Source organism: Podarcis filfolensis, assembly GCF_964270895.1.
Source record: "Podarcis filfolensis genome assembly, chromosome: 17".
Classification (NCBI taxonomy): Eukaryota; Metazoa; Chordata; class Lepidosauria; order Squamata; family Lacertidae; genus Podarcis; species Podarcis filfolensis.
This window is the reverse complement of record NC_139621.1, coordinates 14,464,586-14,482,322: the sequence shown is the minus strand read 5'-3', so window position 1 is coordinate 14,482,322 and position 17,737 is coordinate 14,464,586. Positions and strand designations below refer to the sequence as shown.

Here is a 17,737-nt window from a genome sequence, read left to right as displayed (position 1 = left end):
CAGTGGTTCTAGGTCCTGATGGGGTTATTCTTCCCATTGTGTCTTGTAAATACATAGTTATGCCTTGACAGCACTAAGGGGGTAATCAGGGCACAAATAAACATGTGTGGCTGCATTTCATGTGCTGATGATGCCAATGATTTGTGCTACAAGGTTCTAATAACCTAATATTGCACTTTTAACTTTCCAAACAACTAGGAATGCTGAAGCCATGGAAACCGAGTGGTGGAAAGCACAGAACTCTGCGAGGAGCATCTCTGCCAAACGGAGGCCCCAGCCATTTGTTGGAACCGTTTGTTCCTAAGGTTCTCTGTCCCTCTCCAAATGTCACTGTGTTGTTCTGCAGAACCACCCACCCCACAGCTTCCTGCACAGTTGTCTCCCCAAATGGTGTTTTTGAAAAGCTAGCCTACTTCTGAGTCAGCGGCCTTTCTTCCTATGACATGCATTCCAAACCCTTAATCATAATCTTGCATCTGAAGCTGCTCCAATTTTAATGTGGATTTTGATTTCTGAGAGATGAAGTGCCGTACAGCTTCTTCCCACCCCAAAATGCAGTGGCGTAGCGTGGGTTGTCAGCACCCGGGGCAAGGCAAGTAATCTGCGCCCCCTAACCCATGGATTTGCGCCCCCTAACCCTAACCCCCAGATGTTGCGCCCGGTGCGGCCGGCCCCCCCTGCACCCCCCACGCTACGCCACTGCCAAAATGCATATTTTCTCCCCTCCCCCATGTCTTTATTGCAGGTGTGAATCTGCAAGTAAAGGCTACAAACAGCTATTGGATAAAAATGATCTATGATGTTTTGCCAGCCCACCCAGCTCAAGCAAGTTAGTACATGCCATCTTCATCAATGCCATTACATCATTACCTTTAGAAGTGAAGCTACTGAACTGCAAAAGAAGAGAAAAAGCAGTTTTTCTCAGCTAATTATGCAAAGGATTGTTCAGCTTAAGAACTGCAACCAGCTTTTCCACAGACCCAGCTTATGGACTTGCTGTTAGCATAAAAGGCTCTAAATGATTTGGGACTCAAGGACCTGAGGATCATCTTACTCACTGCCAACTGACCCAGGGATTACGATTGGCAGGAGATGCCCTGCTCTTCATTTCATCCGTGGCAGAAGGCAGAAGGGCAGGGGCATGAGATAGGGAGTTCTTGGTGACAGTGGTCCATAGAGGAACTGCCCTCACAGCTGACATTTTGAAAAGGAAAGCTGAAGACCGCTATGGCAGGCATGTCCAACCGGTCGATCATGATCTACCGGTCGATCGTGGGGTGTCTGTGGTTGATCATGGTGGATCCTCCCCCCAAAAGCTCACCCTCCCCCCCAAAAACTCAACAACTGTAGTTCGCAGTCTCTTGCAAGTTGGATGTGCCTGTTCTATGGGCATGAACACATTACACTTTAACTTTTCAAACAAAGATAAAAAGGGCCAAGATAAAAATAAGTGCTTTGGGCATGTCCAAGGGCTTAGAATCATCCAGAGCAATTTCTGACCTCCCCCACAACCTCCCCACCCAGTGTCCTATCACAACCGATTTGCATTTCAGAAGAGATGTTTGTGAAACACAAGTGCAAAGCTCCCTCTTTAGGGGCGAACAGATCTTTGAATCCTAGCCCAGGTATTTTAACACAACGTACGGATATTAACTTTGGCTGCAGTCCTGTGAGATGGCAGAAAGCCCTGCTAGATTCTGGAAGCTGGAGTAAACCTCAAGGAACATGCATAGAATTTACAACATGGCGGTATGTGTGTCAGTATCAAGCCCAGCCCTGGATGCAACCCCAAAGGGCACAATGAACAAACAGGGCCTCAAAAGGGCACCAGGGATGTTCCAGGAAACAAGAAACAAAAGTTTGCCCAGGAAGATGCTGCAGCAGCTTAGAAACAAGAAAGGAACAGCAGTTATGCTGCTAGTATTTGGTAATTTTCTTGCTTTCACTTGTTATCTCGCTTTCCACCACTTTTGTTTTAATATGCCTAGGCTAATATCTAGGCTTGTTTTCTGTGAGTTCTGTGATTTACCTGGATATAGCTATGCATGAATATAGCTATGTACAGATGCATGCATAGACAGAGTACGAAAGAAAGCGGAAGCGTGAGACGAACAGGAAAGCTCAGCATCAACATCTGCTGAGTCCTCAGTTATATGGTCTTAAGTATCATGCTTCCATGGCGCATGGGTGACCTAGGGTATCAAGAACACTGGTAATGAATCACTCATGGAACTGAGATGGCATGAGTTTTAACAAGGTAGAAGATGCTTCACAGATAAGTGCTGATTATTGTAGAAGGAAGGGCTGGTTTTTTAAAAAAGTTTTTTACAGCTGTTCTATTTAATGCTGAGTCTTAGTAAATATGAAACCTCTTTTGCTTCTCCTTTGCTACTGTCCCTCTTCCTGGGGCTTCTACAGGAGATGGATGAAACTTTAATTGTTCACTGTCCCAATTAGATCTTCCCATTCCTCAGCAACTTCAGAAAACGGCTTCAAACCACTTAGTTCCACATCCCTAGAAATGATTTACCTTCTCAAACATCCCCAAAGTTTTAGCAGAAAAGGAACATGGAAGTGTGCACAGCAGTGCAGGTAACAAAAGGAAATAACCTATGGGATTTATCCGCTTCTGTTCTTGTCCCCATCATAGAGCAGTTTTGAAGTTCTATTTTAAAAAGCTACATGGAAGCCACACTAGCATCTTTCATATGACAAGGCAAATGTACTAATGGAAACAGCATTTAAAATGACTTTGTATCCTTACAGTATTGCTGCACTACGAAAATGAGTATATTTATGTAGTAGTGGTACATTTTTATGTAAATGCTGTGGGTGATGGGAGTCCACACTTCAAGTGTGGGTTTTACCTGTAAGTACCTCAAAGATGTCCTGCTAATATATATATATATATATATATATATATATATATATATATATATGAAGAACAATAGCAAAAATGCAGAGATCCTTCTAAGGAAGCCAGAGCAAGCCAGGGTGCATCTTTTTGGGGATTAAAGGCTGGTTCTCACATGCATGGACATCGCTTGACCACTCGCCTCTCCGATGCTGCACATCTGAGTGTGCAAACTTCCGCCACTGGTAAAGTATTGTATAAGAGGAAATGCACAACCTCTGTGATATGCGACCTGTGACGCTTCTTTCACACATGTACATAATAGTTGCTTGCTGCTGGAGTAATGCTGTGATAAGCAGGAACATACAGGAGATGCAAGTATCCGAACTTTTTTGTTTTGTTTAATTTGACTGGCCTCATATAAAGGTTATTGATTTCTCACAGTCTGGGGTGTGTGGATCAACCCAACTTCTACTGATCTGCTCTAAACATCTGCACGCTTCTCAAACCTGCAGAGCCTCCGTGTCCACGTCACGTGCTAGCTGCACCGGAACAGCACACGATCCACGGAGAGTCATCTCTTGTCTGTCGTTCGCTTCATGCTGACAGCACTGGGTGCTGATAACTCTTTCTGTTACATTACATGAACAGATAAAATCCCAAACAGGAGAATTGCGTCTCCCAAAAGATGGATATCGGCATTTTCCTGTATGTTTATAAGATATTGCGTTCTCTCTCTCTCTTTGTGTAGCATGTATTTGTTAATATATAGATAGAGAGAGAAAGATGCATGGGAGCAGATCCTAGGTGTAGCATGCGTAATAGCTTAACATTGTTATAAAATACATGCACAATACCTCCAACAGATAAGCAACGGGACTTCTCCAAGACCATGTTTCTGAAGCAGCCACAACACGGTTCAGCGGCAGCAATTGTATGAGCTGAACTTCTCCACGCCTCGCTTCATGACTTCAGCTCTCCCTCTCCCCACTGTTTTAAATTAGAGGGTTCCAAAGACGTTGCTTATCTTGTCTTGCAAGACTGTTTCTTTGTTCTTGTCTGGTTCTGGTTTGAGCATTTGCTTTTGCAATTTGTGTGTGTGTGGGGAGTGGGGTGTTGTTCAAGAAAGTGGCACCTCCTTCCTTGTCAAATAGACACAGGGCACACAATGATCCTGTCTTCTAGAAGGACACTGACGATCAGGAACACAAAGTAAAGCCCAAACATGGTGAAGCCCAGGAATTTGTTCATCCTCCACTTGCAAGCCGCAATGGAGAGGATGACGAAGAGCAGCATGATGAAAAGGAGGACTATTGCGCAGAAGAGCCCGTTGCTGCTCACGGCCACAGGGACAAAATTGTTGATCACAGCGTAGAGGAGCCATGGCAGAGGAAGGCTGTTGGGGGAAGAGAGAGAGAGAGAAAAAATATTGGAAAAGCTTTCGCAAAGGTAGGCTTTGCTAACAACTGGAAGACAGTGTGATTTAGCTCACAAGCGACATTGGAAAGGCTATCAGTAGGGAGCACGGAAACATTTCTTTGGAGAATGGTAGTGCATTAGAGTCTGGAGGAGACTCTTGGGAGTCCCATGGACTGCAAGAAGATCAAACCTCTCCATTCTGAAGGAAATCAGCCCTGAGTGCTCACTGGAAGGACAGATCCTGAAGCTGAGGCTCCAAGACCGTGGCCACCTCATGAGAAGAGAAGACTCCCTGGAAAAGACCCTGATGCTGGGATAGATGGAGGGCAAAAGGAGAAGGGGACGACAGAGGATGAGATGGTTGGACAGTGTTCTTGAAGCCACCAGCATGAGTTTGACCAAACTGCGGGAGGCAGTGGAAGACAGGAGTGCCTGGCGTGCTCTGGTCCATGGGGTCACGAAGAGCTGGACACGACTAAATGACTAAACAACAACAACAAGTGCATTAGATGGGGCGAAGTGTTTTCTGCGCCAGAAGATGACGAGGAGGTTGCTGGCTGAGGTCCACTGTAAGGAGAACCGGCTCCTGTCACCTTGAGTATCACACCATTCTCCGGACAGTGGTCAAAGGCAGCAAAAGTGCATTTTGCCACACCATCAACACAGTGGCAGTGAAAGCTATATGATAAAGCCAACACCAACTAGCATAAGAATGTCACATTTAACATGCCTTTACGCATGGCTGGGTTGTTAATATAAACCACTCAGTTTTATTTGTGATACGCAGTTGTGTCTTATTTTAACTTGTTTTTAATCCAGATTTTAGATCATTTTATTAGCATTTATTATGTTCAATTTACTCAGAGTAGACCCTTTCAAATGAATGTGCCTAACAAAGTCATGTTCCCTGTTTTCAATGGGTCTGTTTTAGACTTAGTTTGGATACTTGTTCCTATGTAAACCTCTTAAGAGATTTTTAGTATAGTATGTTAAGTGGTAAAAATGATAAACAAATCCATGAAGAGAAGTAACTTTCACAGGTTGAGAACTACTTTTCCCTTGAGGTTTCGTATTTCTAATTTAAATCTTTTCCCCAAAGTAGCAAGAAAGAACTGCAACTAATAACTGTAGTGTGAAGTTTCAATCTGTGGCTTAAGTTAAAATTGGGTGCTGCCGCTTTAAAAAAAGAAAGAAAAACATTACTTACCCCACAGTGATGTCAAAGATGTTACTTCCGACAGAGCTGGACACTGCCATGTCCCCCAGGCCTTTACGTGCCACAATAACACTGGTAATTAGGTCAGGGATCGATGTGCCTGCAGCTAAAATCGTCAGACCCATGATTTCTTCGCTGATGCCAATGGTTTCTCCCACCTAAACACAAAATAATATGCTGAAATCGTGGCAGCGAGAAACGCTTCTTTGCGAAACATACTTTACTTAGCAGAGGAGAGAAGTATACCCTAGCCCAGGCATAGGCAAACTCGGCCCTCCAGATGTTTTGGGACTACAATTCCCATCATCCGTGACCACTGGTCCTGTTAGCTAGGGATGATGGGAGTTGTAGTCCCAAAACATCTGGAGGGCTGAGTTTGCCTATGCCTGCTCTAGTCTCTCTGTGTGCTTAATTCAGGGCTGACGTCCTTAATGGAGCAGGTCGCCAGGAGGAAGAATGGCTACATGTCCAAGCAGACCTTCCCTTTGCTCTTTGGTGAGTCCATATTTAGTCTTAGCTGATCTATGAAGAGAGCTTTCCTTATTGAACTAATAACACCAATGGTCTTCTTTCAAAGGGCTTTCAGCATTTGTTACCTGTTCCCTTAGCTGGTCTGGCATTCGTCAAGCTGTTAGGTGTGCTGCTGATTTCGCTTTTGAGCACCATGCTATTTTAGCTCCCCAACTCCATAGGTACATTTTTAGATATAAAAATTATCCTCAGAATTTCTTCTACAGATCTATAGCACTTTTTCAAATGAAGAGGGCCGTGCCTGGATACAGGGCCTTTTCGACTGTGGCACCTCTTGTCTGGCATCTTTCCAGCACCAGCTGAAGACCTTTTTATTTTTCCAGGGTGGGTTTCTTCAGTACCCTGTTCTGTTTTTATGCTGAAATGGCTATTTTATTTATTTTATGGTATTGTTCTACAGCTCCATACCCCTTTCCTGTTTTAAGTTGCCCCGGAAGGTCTTAAATAACAGTACTAAATAAAAAACAGCTTCCGTCCCCCATCCTTACATCCAGAGCTTCATCTCACTCTACCAGTTTTATCGTCAAGGTACAGAAGCAGAGTAAAAAAGCCATTAGATGTATCAAGTTAAGTTAGCTTGCGATATAGTGAAATTTTCAGACCGGAATGGTTACACACAAAATAGAGATGTATCTTTCACTTACTTGATGTGCCCACCAGACCATTAGGTAAGAAAATACTGCTATCCAAGAGATCGATCCGAAAAACGTTAAGGGGAAAAACTTCTTTGAGCTCTGAAAAACAGAAAGAATGGGAACAGTAAGCAGAGGTGCTGCTAGTTTAGTCCAAAGTCCACAAAATGAGGCATTCTACTGAAATTTACCCAGATGTATAATCTGTTTTGCTTCTATGTGCATGGCCAATCCACCCCAACCACATTTTTATCCTTCTAACTTAATCCTTCAAGGCAGACAGAAATAATCAGAGGAAATGCTCCTGTAATAAACCTTTTCATAATTTAATCCTTAATGCATCCAGGAGCCGGCCCTTGCAATTGGCTGAATGTTGTTACCCCCCTCCTCTAGTTTTGAAATGCCCCTGTGTCTTCGAAGCACATTTCCACAAGATCTTTGCATCTCTAATGTGAGAGAGGGCATGGCAAAAGGGTTCTGAAAGGATTAGTTGAAACTATCCATCGGCTATTTCCCATCTGAAGGGACATGGGTGGCGCTGTGGGTTAAACCACAGAGCCTAGGGCTTGCCGATCAGAAGGTCGGCGGTTTGAATCCCCGCAACGGGGTGAGCTCCCGTTGCTTGGTCCCTGCTCCTGCCAACCTAGCAGTTCAAAAGCAAGCAGTTCAAAGCGCAAGTAGATAAATAGGTACTGCTCCGGCGGGAAGGTAAACAGCATTTCCGTGTGCTGCTCTGGTTCGCCAGAAGCGGCTTAGTCATGCTGGCCACATGATCCGGAAGCTGTACACCAGCTCCCTCGGCCAGTAAAGCGAGATTAGCGCCGCAACCCCAGAGTCGGCCACGACTGGACCTAATGGTCAGGGGTCCCTTTACCTTTGCCTATTTCCCATCTGAACATTTCCTTCCAGAAGAAATGCATGACTTTTTTTGTAATGCGTATTGGAAAGAACCTAGCACCTTCCTTATTACTAGGCATCTTTCCTGCCGTCATGGCAATAGGACATGCTGACAAGTATTTTCTATAAAGCAAATATCAAATTTCCACCCTGACAACACCAATTGGATTCAGCAACTTGAAGGAAGATTAGCTGGCTCAGTGCAGCTGATATGCAATGCTTCATCTGAGCAATTTAGATTCCCTTGATGCACATTTCAGCTCTTAAATTATGAAGTGCAATACATTAAAACTAGAGCAACAACCTTTAAACATTAGGTTAATCAATGCAAAAGCTCCCCAAATAATCGGGCAGCACATTTTAATAATGTTAATTATTTTAACTCTAAGTGCTTTTGTGTAAGTACGTGCAGAAAAATAATTAACATTATTAAAATGTGCTGCCTAGCGAGCTTTTGAATACAGCACAGCTACAGATGATAGGCACCATCAAAGAAGATACATTTATTCTTCACAGGAGGTAATGCCTCTCCTACAATGGTATCACTTGTGAAAATACACCTACATCCCCCAAAGCATGAAGAATAAATTACCAGTTTGATTAAAGCCAGTCCATAATTGACTAAGATTTCTTTAACTGGGTGACAGTCATTATTACTACCAAATAACTTTTGATAAAACAAACGAGTTGTTCCTTAAAGCATATTCCTATGAGCAGCACGAATCCACTGCTAGAAATACGTGAATTAATTAAGATTTCTTTGGAAAACGTGCCCAAATAGGTTTTGAGAACAACAACAACAACAACAAAAAGGTGTACAGGGACATCATTTGAATCAGAGTTAGTACATTCCTCAACCCCAGCTGGTTTGCACTGGCCCTGAGTTTCCAAGAGAATTTCTCTTTAAGTGTTTAATCTGTCTACAGTTGTGTCCAAACTTTTTTCACAGAGGGCCAGATTTGATGAAATGACGGACCGTGGCTTTTTTAAAGGACTGAAGTTGTTGAGCTTTTTTATGATTTCCCCTCAAAGTCGTTGAGCTTTTGTTTTTTTTAGGATTTTACCTCAGGAAATAAACTACCACAGGGGCCAGATGAAACCAACCGGCAGGCTGGATTAGGCCCCCAAAATGGACTTTGGACATGCCTGGTCTACGCTGTATGATGGTGCAACCAGTTGCCTTGCTGCTCATTTGCGCATGCTACAAAGGTGTTAAAGCCTAAAGGTAAAGGGATCCCTGACCATTAGGTGCAGTCATGACTGACTCTGGGGTTGCGGTGCTCATCCCGCTTTATTGGTTGAAGGAGCCGGCGTACAGCTTCTGGGTCATGTGGCCAGCATGACTAAGCCGCTTCTGGCGAACCAGAGCAGCGCACGGAAACGCCGTTTACCTTCCCGCCGGAGGGGTACCTATTTATCTACTTGCACTTTGATGTGCTTTCGAACTGCTAGGTTGGCAGGAGCAGAGACCGAGAAACGGGAGCTCACCCCGCTGCGGGGATTCGAACCGCTGACCTTCTGATCAGCAAGCCCTAGGCTCTGTGGTTTAACCCACAGCGCCACCCGCGTCCCACTGAAGGAAATACAAAATAGTAAATGGAGGGGCTACAACTTCACTTGGGAGGGGCAGGCTGCTTGGCTCTAAAGGTGAGAAGCGAAACATGCACAATCTTAGGCTGTGAAGCTTTTTATATTTGCATGGAAGGAAGCTCCACTGAAATTAAAAACAAAAAACAAAAAACAAAAAACGGAATTTCTTTCCAGGAAAGAACTGGTGTGCTCCCTTGATTCTATTATGGAAAACACTTTATCCAAATGAATACAGAAACTTCTGCAGAAGAGGGGACTGAAGGATACACAAACTGTTGGGCGCCTGCATAATCCAAGGGGGACTATTTCTTATGCATATGTACTGATAATAGACATCTAAAGAAACAGCCACAGGGATCAACATGAAAGGACTATTCATGCCGTATTTTATAGGTTGCCATTAAATATTTACATAGGTAAATGGCAATATATTCACAGCTATTGTCTGCCAGGTTAAGAACGGCTCAAACCAAATGTCATTTCCCGCAGCAACTCTTGCCGGGTATTTTCTCCACCAGGAAATTTAAGGGAGGCAAAGGGATCGTGAACTTAGTTACAGATCCCTAACAACTGTACACATCTTGAGAAGATCTGCTACTTTGAAACAGGAAGATACCTGTTATGCCTATCAGTGTGGTTGCTCGAGAGCGATCAGGCAAGGTCCCTCACTGCTCTTTTCAAAGGCTTTATTATTGGTGCAAAACATTTACAGTGCAGAACGTCTCAATTCTATGTCTTGCTCAGTCACTAGCAGAATCTGAGAGTGGGCGGTTCTTAAACTTCCCCAGCAGAGTAGTCTCTTGACCCCCAGCCGACGCCTCCCCTCTCTGCGCGGAAGCCTACTGCGCAGGGAAGGCTTGGGTAAAGGGGGACCTCCCTCCTCCCCATTTTGCTCAGGCATGGTGTCCTGGCACTGCCTTGCATCCTCCAAGCCCTGAAGCTCTCCCCCACTAGAGGCGTGGCTTCCTTCCTCCGCTGAGGAAGTTCCCCACGATCTTTGGAGGCTTTCTGTAATCCAGCTGCTCTTCCCCCTCTCGCCTCTGAGCTGATGGCAGTTCCCTGACAATACCCAATATTTCAAATCCTATACAAAAAGGGAATAATCATGGCACTGCTTACAGGGTTTCTGACGTCAGGCAGGGTAGCCCATAATGGAAAAACGATGGGAAGAATAGCCAGATAAGTGAGCTGTTTGCGGGGCGTGTCGGGCCAGGCCAGGCTGAGGGGCTGATCTTCATCCTCCTCTTCCTGTTACAAGGGAGAGAAATTGCGATAATGTTAATTTGGCTGCAAAACGGAAATTTGTGCTTTTTATGTTGCACACCGCCCGGGTGGTAAATAATAATAATAATAATAATAATAATAATAATAATAATAATATCAGCATAAAAACTACACAAGTTTTAGCATCTTGTGATATAAGAAAGGTAATAGTTACAAATCAGTCTTGGGTCCCAACTATGTACACTTTTCACTGAATTTCCTTTTTAAAAAAAAATACTTTTTTTTGGCAATATTATATAACCCAGATTTTGGATGACAAAGCAGCAGAAACTTATTTTAGTGAATTTGCTTTGCTTCTGCTAGTAATGGGGAGCAGCAAAAAACTTCACAGAGCACTGAATAATCAAAATTTATCCCTCCTCTTTCCCATCCAGCTCCTGAACATTCACCAAACATTTCCCATTCATGTTCAGCAATAAGGGCTAAAAACGTGCTTTGAAAAAATGGAGCATGTGCCCAGAATGTGTGATTCTGTGTTCTATAAATAGTGCAGAGCCCATTCATTGCTGCATGTGCTCACGAAGGATGGGCGGGGGGCGGACCACCTATACTGTGAAAACTCACTTTCTAGCCTAGAGGCTATTCACTACGTAGAATGTTCGGACAGGAGAATCAGTTACAATTCAGCCGTAAAAACTTTGCACCTACTTAATATTTCTTAATCTACACAACTCAGCAAGGCTTTTAATGATGGGGAAAATGGGATTCCTGTACAGGCTACAGAAATGCTAAATCCCAATTAGGATATACTTTAACATGTGTTTTGGTCCATAATAGTCTTGCTTTAAACTGGCTCTCAGTATGTTTCCAAGCACAATTCAAAGTGTTGGTGCTGACCTTTAAAGCCCTAAATGGCCTCGGTCCAGTATACCTGAAGGAGCATCTCCACCCCCATCGTTCAGCATGGACACTGAGGTCCAGCGCCGAGGGCCTTCTGGTGGTTCCCTAGCTGCGAGAAGTCAAGTTACAGGGAACCAGGCAGAGGGCCTTCTCGGTAGTGGCACCCGCCCTGTGGAACGCCGTCCCACCAGATGTCAAAGAGAAAAACAACTACCAGACTTTTAGAAGACATCTGAAGGCAGCCCTGTTTAGGGAAGCTTTTAATGTTTAATAGGTTATTGTATTTTAGTGTTTTGCTGGAAGCCGCCCAGAGTGGCTGGGGAAACCCAGCCAGATGTGCGGGGTATAAATAATAAATTGTTGTTGTTGTCATTATTATTATTATTATTATTATTAACCATGATGTTGCCGTCTTCCTGCATTATCAGCAGCAGCAGTTTGCAACAGCCCTGCTGAACCGAGTAGCTTTGCTGCAATTTTGAATCAGCGTGACTCAGTTAAAAAGGTAAAGGGATCCCTGACCATTAGGTCCAGTCATGACCGATTCTGGGGTTGCGGAGCTCATCTCGCTTTATTGGCCGAGGGAGCCGGCGTTTGTCCGCAGACAGCTTCCGGGTCATGTGGCCAGCATGACAAAGCCGCTTCTGGTGAACCAGAGCAGCTCACGGGAAACGCCGTTTACCTTACTATGCATAAAATAACCAAACTGTGCAATTGGAAGGGACCCCAAGAATCATCTATTCTGATGCACTGCAACGCAGAAATCTCAGCTCAAGCAGTCCTGACAGATGGCCACCCAACCTCTGCTTGAAGATCTCCAAGGAAGGAGAGTCCACAACCTCCCGAAGGAGCCTATTCCAAATTGTTTTCAGGCAGGTCTAGTTGCTGTTTCATCATGTTAACATCACAGGCTCCAATATTTTTGTAAGTGAATTTTTGCCGTAATGCACTATTCCAATTCCCCCCTGAAGTGGAGTGTTTCACATTATTCCGTATCTGCATGTTGCATAAGCTACTCCTTCACCTTGCCAATGCTGAATGAACTATGGGGGAAACTGGCTTAGCTGCCACAGGCGTCAATCACCTGCGCGGAGACTGTGGTCTGCGTGAGGTTACTCTCAGAATTGGTTGCTTGCCAGTGATCTGAGCTCACAGTCTGGCTGGCCAGGGGAAAATGAGGACAGGGCTCCTGAACCATTAATAGTTGTGCAGAAGAGGGATTTTCAGCTGATGCAACTTGCCTTCCACCTGCCTTGCCCCACCCTCCAGTTTCTGTTTTTCAATTTGTATTGTATTATTTTATGCACTGTGGCTTGCCGCTTTTTTATTGATTGTTGTTTCGAAATTATTTATTGCAATTGTTAAGAGTGGGTTTCTGTTTAATTTTTATATGCTGATATTATTATTCTATACTATTCTAATGATTGTTGAATGTTACTTTATTTGATGTAGATTGCTTATTTTAAAGCTGTTTCATTATCACATTTTTGAATTGCATTAGATTGTTATAAGGTGTACATTCTTTGTTTCTTCAGCTTATAAACCGCCTTGAGTATTGTAAGATAGAAAGGCGGTATACAAATTAAAAGTGATGATGATAATGATGATGATGACAAGTCTCACTCTCTGCTACACAACTATTAGAGGAGCAGGGGCCACCCAAAAGCAGTCAAAAATTGCTTATGTAGATCAACCCAGCAAAGGGAAATTAAAGTCCAGTACCAAAGTCTCTGTAATTATACTGGTTTGTAAAGTTGAGATGGTCTACTGCTCCCAGCCTTTCCTGTGATAATCCACTCCTTGCCTACCGTGTTTTTCGCTCTATAGGACACAACCGACCATAGGATGCACCTTGTTTTAGAGGGGGAGAACAAGAAAAAAAAATTCTCCCCCTCTCTGCTCAGTACCCCTTCAGCGAAGCAGCAGGAGAAACGGAGACCCTTCCATTTCTCCTCCCGCTTCACTGAAGGGGCGCTGCGCAGCTCTCCCTCTCTGCTGAAGCCAGGAGAGTCTTGCTCTCCCAGCTTCAGCAAAAGGAACCTGAAGCCTTCGGAGCGCAGCGCGAGTTCCCGCTGCGCTCCAAAGGCTTCAGGTGGCTATCCCTGAAGCCTGGAGAGCGAGAGGGGGCGGTGCACACTGACCGCTCTCGCTCTCCAGGCTTCAGCGAAAGCGACGCGTAGCATCCGGAGCGCGGAGGGAGCACTCCCTCTGCGCTTCAGAGGCTTCGCGTTGCTATCGCTGAAGCCAAGGAGCCTGCATTCGCTCCTATAGAGTGTGTCCTATAGAGCGAAAAATACAGTACTTCGTTGGTATTAACCATGTTTCGGAGTAACGTGTTTCACCTTTGCTCTGCTTCTGTCTGTTCATTCTCCTTAAAAAACTTTAAATGACCAATGGTTGCAGTGCTGATGACACAGATGTGATACACTTTAGGAGCAGAACTGCAACCCATGAGTTGAAGAGAGATAATTATACAGAACCACACCATCTAAATGCATGTTCTCACTTTACACTCCCCCAAAAGCTGTTTATCTCGTTAGAAACATTCAATAATCCCAAGGAATAATGGGATAGGGAGAAATGGCCAACTATTCATAGTTAAAAGTCAAGCTATTTTGACAAAAGTGGCCCAGTATGCATTGCAAGGAGACAAAACACTCCAGAGAGGAACTTTTCCTGAAATGAATAAATCCTGTGTTATCCCTCTGATGTATCAAGCAAAACCCACTTTGCCACAGTCATTCTATAAAGCTGTTTACTAATCACAGAGAAAACAATATGGACTTAAGTTTGCCCCTTTTGACTAGAAGTTGTCTTTGCCATGGCAGGCATGCGCGCATACTATACATATATTTCTGATTTGGTTTCCATAGAAACTGGTAAAAAAGGAACACGCCTGAGTGGGAGGAGATGTTAATGTGAAAGTGAATGTTATTTTTAGGGAAGTCACAGGTTAGAACAATTACAGCTGAACTTGCTTAACTGTTTAACTAACAGGGGAACGGTGCTTTTAAAAGGTATATAAAATTTCCAGATGATCTTCCATAGGCAGTCTAATTTTTTTAGCGAGTGGCTCCTGTAGTACTTTTGGCCTTTTAAAAAATCAAACATACTCAGTGCCAAGCTATAGAACATAACATTCTAATGCTAGCAGCAAGAAAATATACAGCAATACATGGCCTTTTCTTTGGAAAACGAGTGGTAGCTTTTGTTTATCGGAAATGAAATAGAGTGCATTGCTACTCTATGAAATATAAATGGTTGCAAAGTACACTACTCTCAGATTAGTAGAAGCTATGAGGAACACGCTTGCAAGATTTTCTTGGCCTGAGTTAAGTAGTGTAACAAGTAGTTCAGCATCTGCCATTGGGCAGCTGTGTCAGCTTGGCAAGGTTACTGAAAGACCAGCAGATTAAGGCTTTAATCCTGTGTTCCCTCACCTGTACGTAAGTCCCAAAGAACTCAGTGGTGCTTACTTCTAAGTAAACATGTACAGGTTTGGGCTGTCAGTGAAATAAGTTTTCATGGCCTAGAATCTCAGCTGGGGGATACATGACAATGTCCACAACTCTGTGTAAAGCTTAAAATACGGAACAGCAATTGCTGATAGCACCAGCACCAGAGTTTTACTATGTCAATTAACAGCTATACTTGGACAGGAAAACATGGTATCTAGTGCAGCTTAAATGAATGGAATCAAAATTCTTGATTAGTCTCAATCCAGCTATCTGACACGCTGTTCTCCCTCTGAAATTCCTCTGACAGGGAACTCCAACATTCATATAAAAAGTGGAGCATTCTAGGAAATTAAAAGGCTCACCCACTGGTTTCTAAATGTTGCCATTTCTGACGCCAGATTTTTGTTGATTTCTTCTTTTGCAGAACTGGCAGAGGATAGCATGGTTTGATCCAGTTGTATGGACTTGCAAAAATTCAGGTCCCTTCTCTTTACAGTTTATTCAAAATAAGGCAGACATAGCACTTTGCTTTTGAAAACAAGACTTCCTGACTCTGCAGGATTTTCCAGTGGGCTTAGAAAACGCTAGACAACAACGACTGTACATAGAATATTCTATGAGATGCAGTTGTGCTTCCTTGTGCCTCTGTTCTTCCTGAATAATTTCTGAGGCCTGAGTGACAGGAAGGATAAAGACTTCCAAATTAATTCGTTCAGTTCTAGACCCTTTTGTGTTTTCCCCCCTGTGCTTAAAGAAAACACTTCCTTGTTAGACAAAGGGCAAGATCCAGGCCAAACTAAGCAGTCTTAAATCCTGGTGATTCAACGGGAGAGTAGAACAGATGCTCAAATGTCTCCCAGTGAAATCAAAGTGCTTAACTGAAATTAAAGTCCTGGGTGATACCTAATGTAAACAAGAAGATAACAAAACAATATTCATATGGAAAATTAAATCACTGCACTTTGTTTTGTTTTTTTGTCTGTCTGCTTTGAAGACAGCATTGTTTAAAAGCTGAAATTATTTCAAGACTATTCAGGCACATCAATAGGTGGAGCCACAGGTACCGTTTTTTTCGCTCTATAGGACGCACCTTTTCCCCTCCAAAAATGAAGGGGAAATGTGTGTGCGTCCTATGGAGCGAATGCAGGCTTTCGCTGAAGCCTGGAGAGCGAGAGGGGTCGGTGCGCACTGACCCCTCTCGCTCTCCAGGCTTCAGGAAGCTATCTGCAAGCCTTCGGAGCGCAGCGGGAGTTCCCGCCGGGCTCCGAAGGCTTGCGGATAGCAGCCTGCAGCCTGAAGCCCAGGGAGCGCAGTGCCAACTTCCACTGTGCTCCCCAGGCTTTAGGCAGCTATCCGCAAACCTTCAGAGCGCTCCCCCAGCCCCCAGAACAGGTCCGGGAGTGGGGGCAAGGCTGCACAACCTTGCCTCCACTCCTGGACCTGTTCTGGGGGCTGGGGTCAGGGGGAGCCCGAAGCCGCGCGCAGCCTCTCCCGGCTGGAGAGGTTGTGCGTGACTAAAGAGGAAGCCAAGACAGCCAGCGGGATGGATTTTTTTTTCTTTATTTCCCCCCCTAAAAACTAGGTGCACCCTATGGTCCAGTGCGCCCTATGGAGCGAAAAATACGGTATATTTGCTATGACTCTAATTATGAAGTCTTGAAAGTGGGAATCCATTTGTCAAAAACTCATTCTGGGTCAAAACTTGTGTTAGTCAAGTTAAGATTTACCTGTGAAAGAGGGCTTTGTATCCTTCTTTTCTTTTAGATTAATCTTTTTTATTGTAATGTATTAATAAAAATCTTATAAATAATGAGAAATAAAATAAAACGAGAGAATGCGGGTTAGGTTGCAGCACTCACAAGTGTGTCCCTTTTATGAATCCAGTTAATCACAGCTGACAGGCTGCAGTCTTGGGAGGAAATGTTTTGCTCAGCGCAAGGAAAGAATCTCTATTAATGGAACCAGGTGATCTGAATGCAGTTCCCTAGGCAAGCGTGAGAAATGCACCCTGGAAGGAAACATCGCTGACTTTGGCCCAACCTTGAGAAAAATGTTCACTCAGAAGTTTTGGAGAGCCAGTTTGCCACGTATCACACGGCACGGCTGCTGCATCAGCTTATGTGAAACCACTGGGCTTTTTTAAATCTCCAAGGTGATCGTTCTCGCATATAGGTTATATCTTGATAGGCGGTAAGCTTCCCCCACCCTGGGCCTACAGACTTGGTACGGTGAAAACATAAGGGTGCTACTGAAATGGACCAAAGGTCCACTTTGTCCAGGGATGAGGAAGATGAGCCAGCATAGTCCTTTGTTAGCGAGGACAGGCACCAAAGTCTGGCAACATCTGGAAGGCCACAACTTTCCCATCCGTGGCCTACACCCATAATTCTGTTTACAACAGTGACCAGCTGGATGTTTCTAAGGGGTGTGTGAGGAGGGCATAAAGCTAATGGCCAAGTGATCAAACCAAGTGGCCAACACTACAGCTTGTGTCCATGCAATTCACAAACACCGTATGATAACTAGCTATACCTGTGGAGGACTGAATTCTTGTGAGGAGGGAGAAGAGGAGGAAGAAGAAGAAGAAAAGAAGAAGAGTCTCTCTCTCTTTCTCTCTCTCTCTCCCTCCCTCTCTCTCTCCAGTCTTCCATAATTTTATGAAACTCGTTCCCCTTTTATGGTACTTCCTGTGCATCACGAAATCATGCATAAATAGGGATGGAGGAGACGGGGGAAGAAGGGGAAAGAATAAGATACCAACCTCTACTGCTCCAACAGCCGTTCCATTTTGCATAGCTCCGTCATTTGGTGGTGTCACTTCAACTTCGACTTTTGCAGTGTTTGGGGCACCTGAAGCATATTCCAGAAATTAAAAAAAACAAAACGAAAGCAAAACTCAGAACATATCAGTTACTTTTCAACCATTAATCTGTAAACTCATTGAACAGTTAAGCACTGGTATTTAATTAGCTGATATAAGAGTTAGTCTGAGACAAAAATCATCTGGCTTAAACCT

The 17,737-nt window shown here is 44.0% G+C and overlaps 2 protein-coding genes across 7 annotated transcripts in view; one reads left to right on the top strand and one right to left on the bottom strand.

Moving 5' to 3' along the window:
- Positions 1-17,737, top strand: part of ACER2 (alkaline ceramidase 2) — a 529,013-nt gene that overhangs the window by 31,948 nt on the left and 479,328 nt on the right. The gene's annotated exons all lie outside the window — the stretch shown is intronic.
- The window catches only part of SLC24A2 (solute carrier family 24 member 2), an 87,822-nt gene continuing 72,403 nt past the window's right edge, over positions 2,319-17,737 (bottom strand). For all 5 annotated transcript variants that reach the window (XM_083593377.1, XM_083593380.1, XM_083593379.1 and 2 more), the window contains 5 exons: positions 17,483-17,571; positions 10,259-10,387; positions 6,665-6,754; positions 5,481-5,647; positions 2,319-4,250 (listed from right to left, as the gene is read on the bottom strand). In XM_083593377.1, the coding sequence (XP_083449503.1) occupies positions 4,001-4,250; positions 5,481-5,647; positions 6,665-6,754; positions 10,259-10,387; positions 17,483-17,571 (725 nt within the window). In that variant the 3' untranslated portion in view covers positions 2,319-4,000. The remainder of the gene's footprint in view (positions 4,251-5,480; positions 5,648-6,664; positions 6,755-10,258; positions 10,388-17,482; positions 17,572-17,737) is intronic.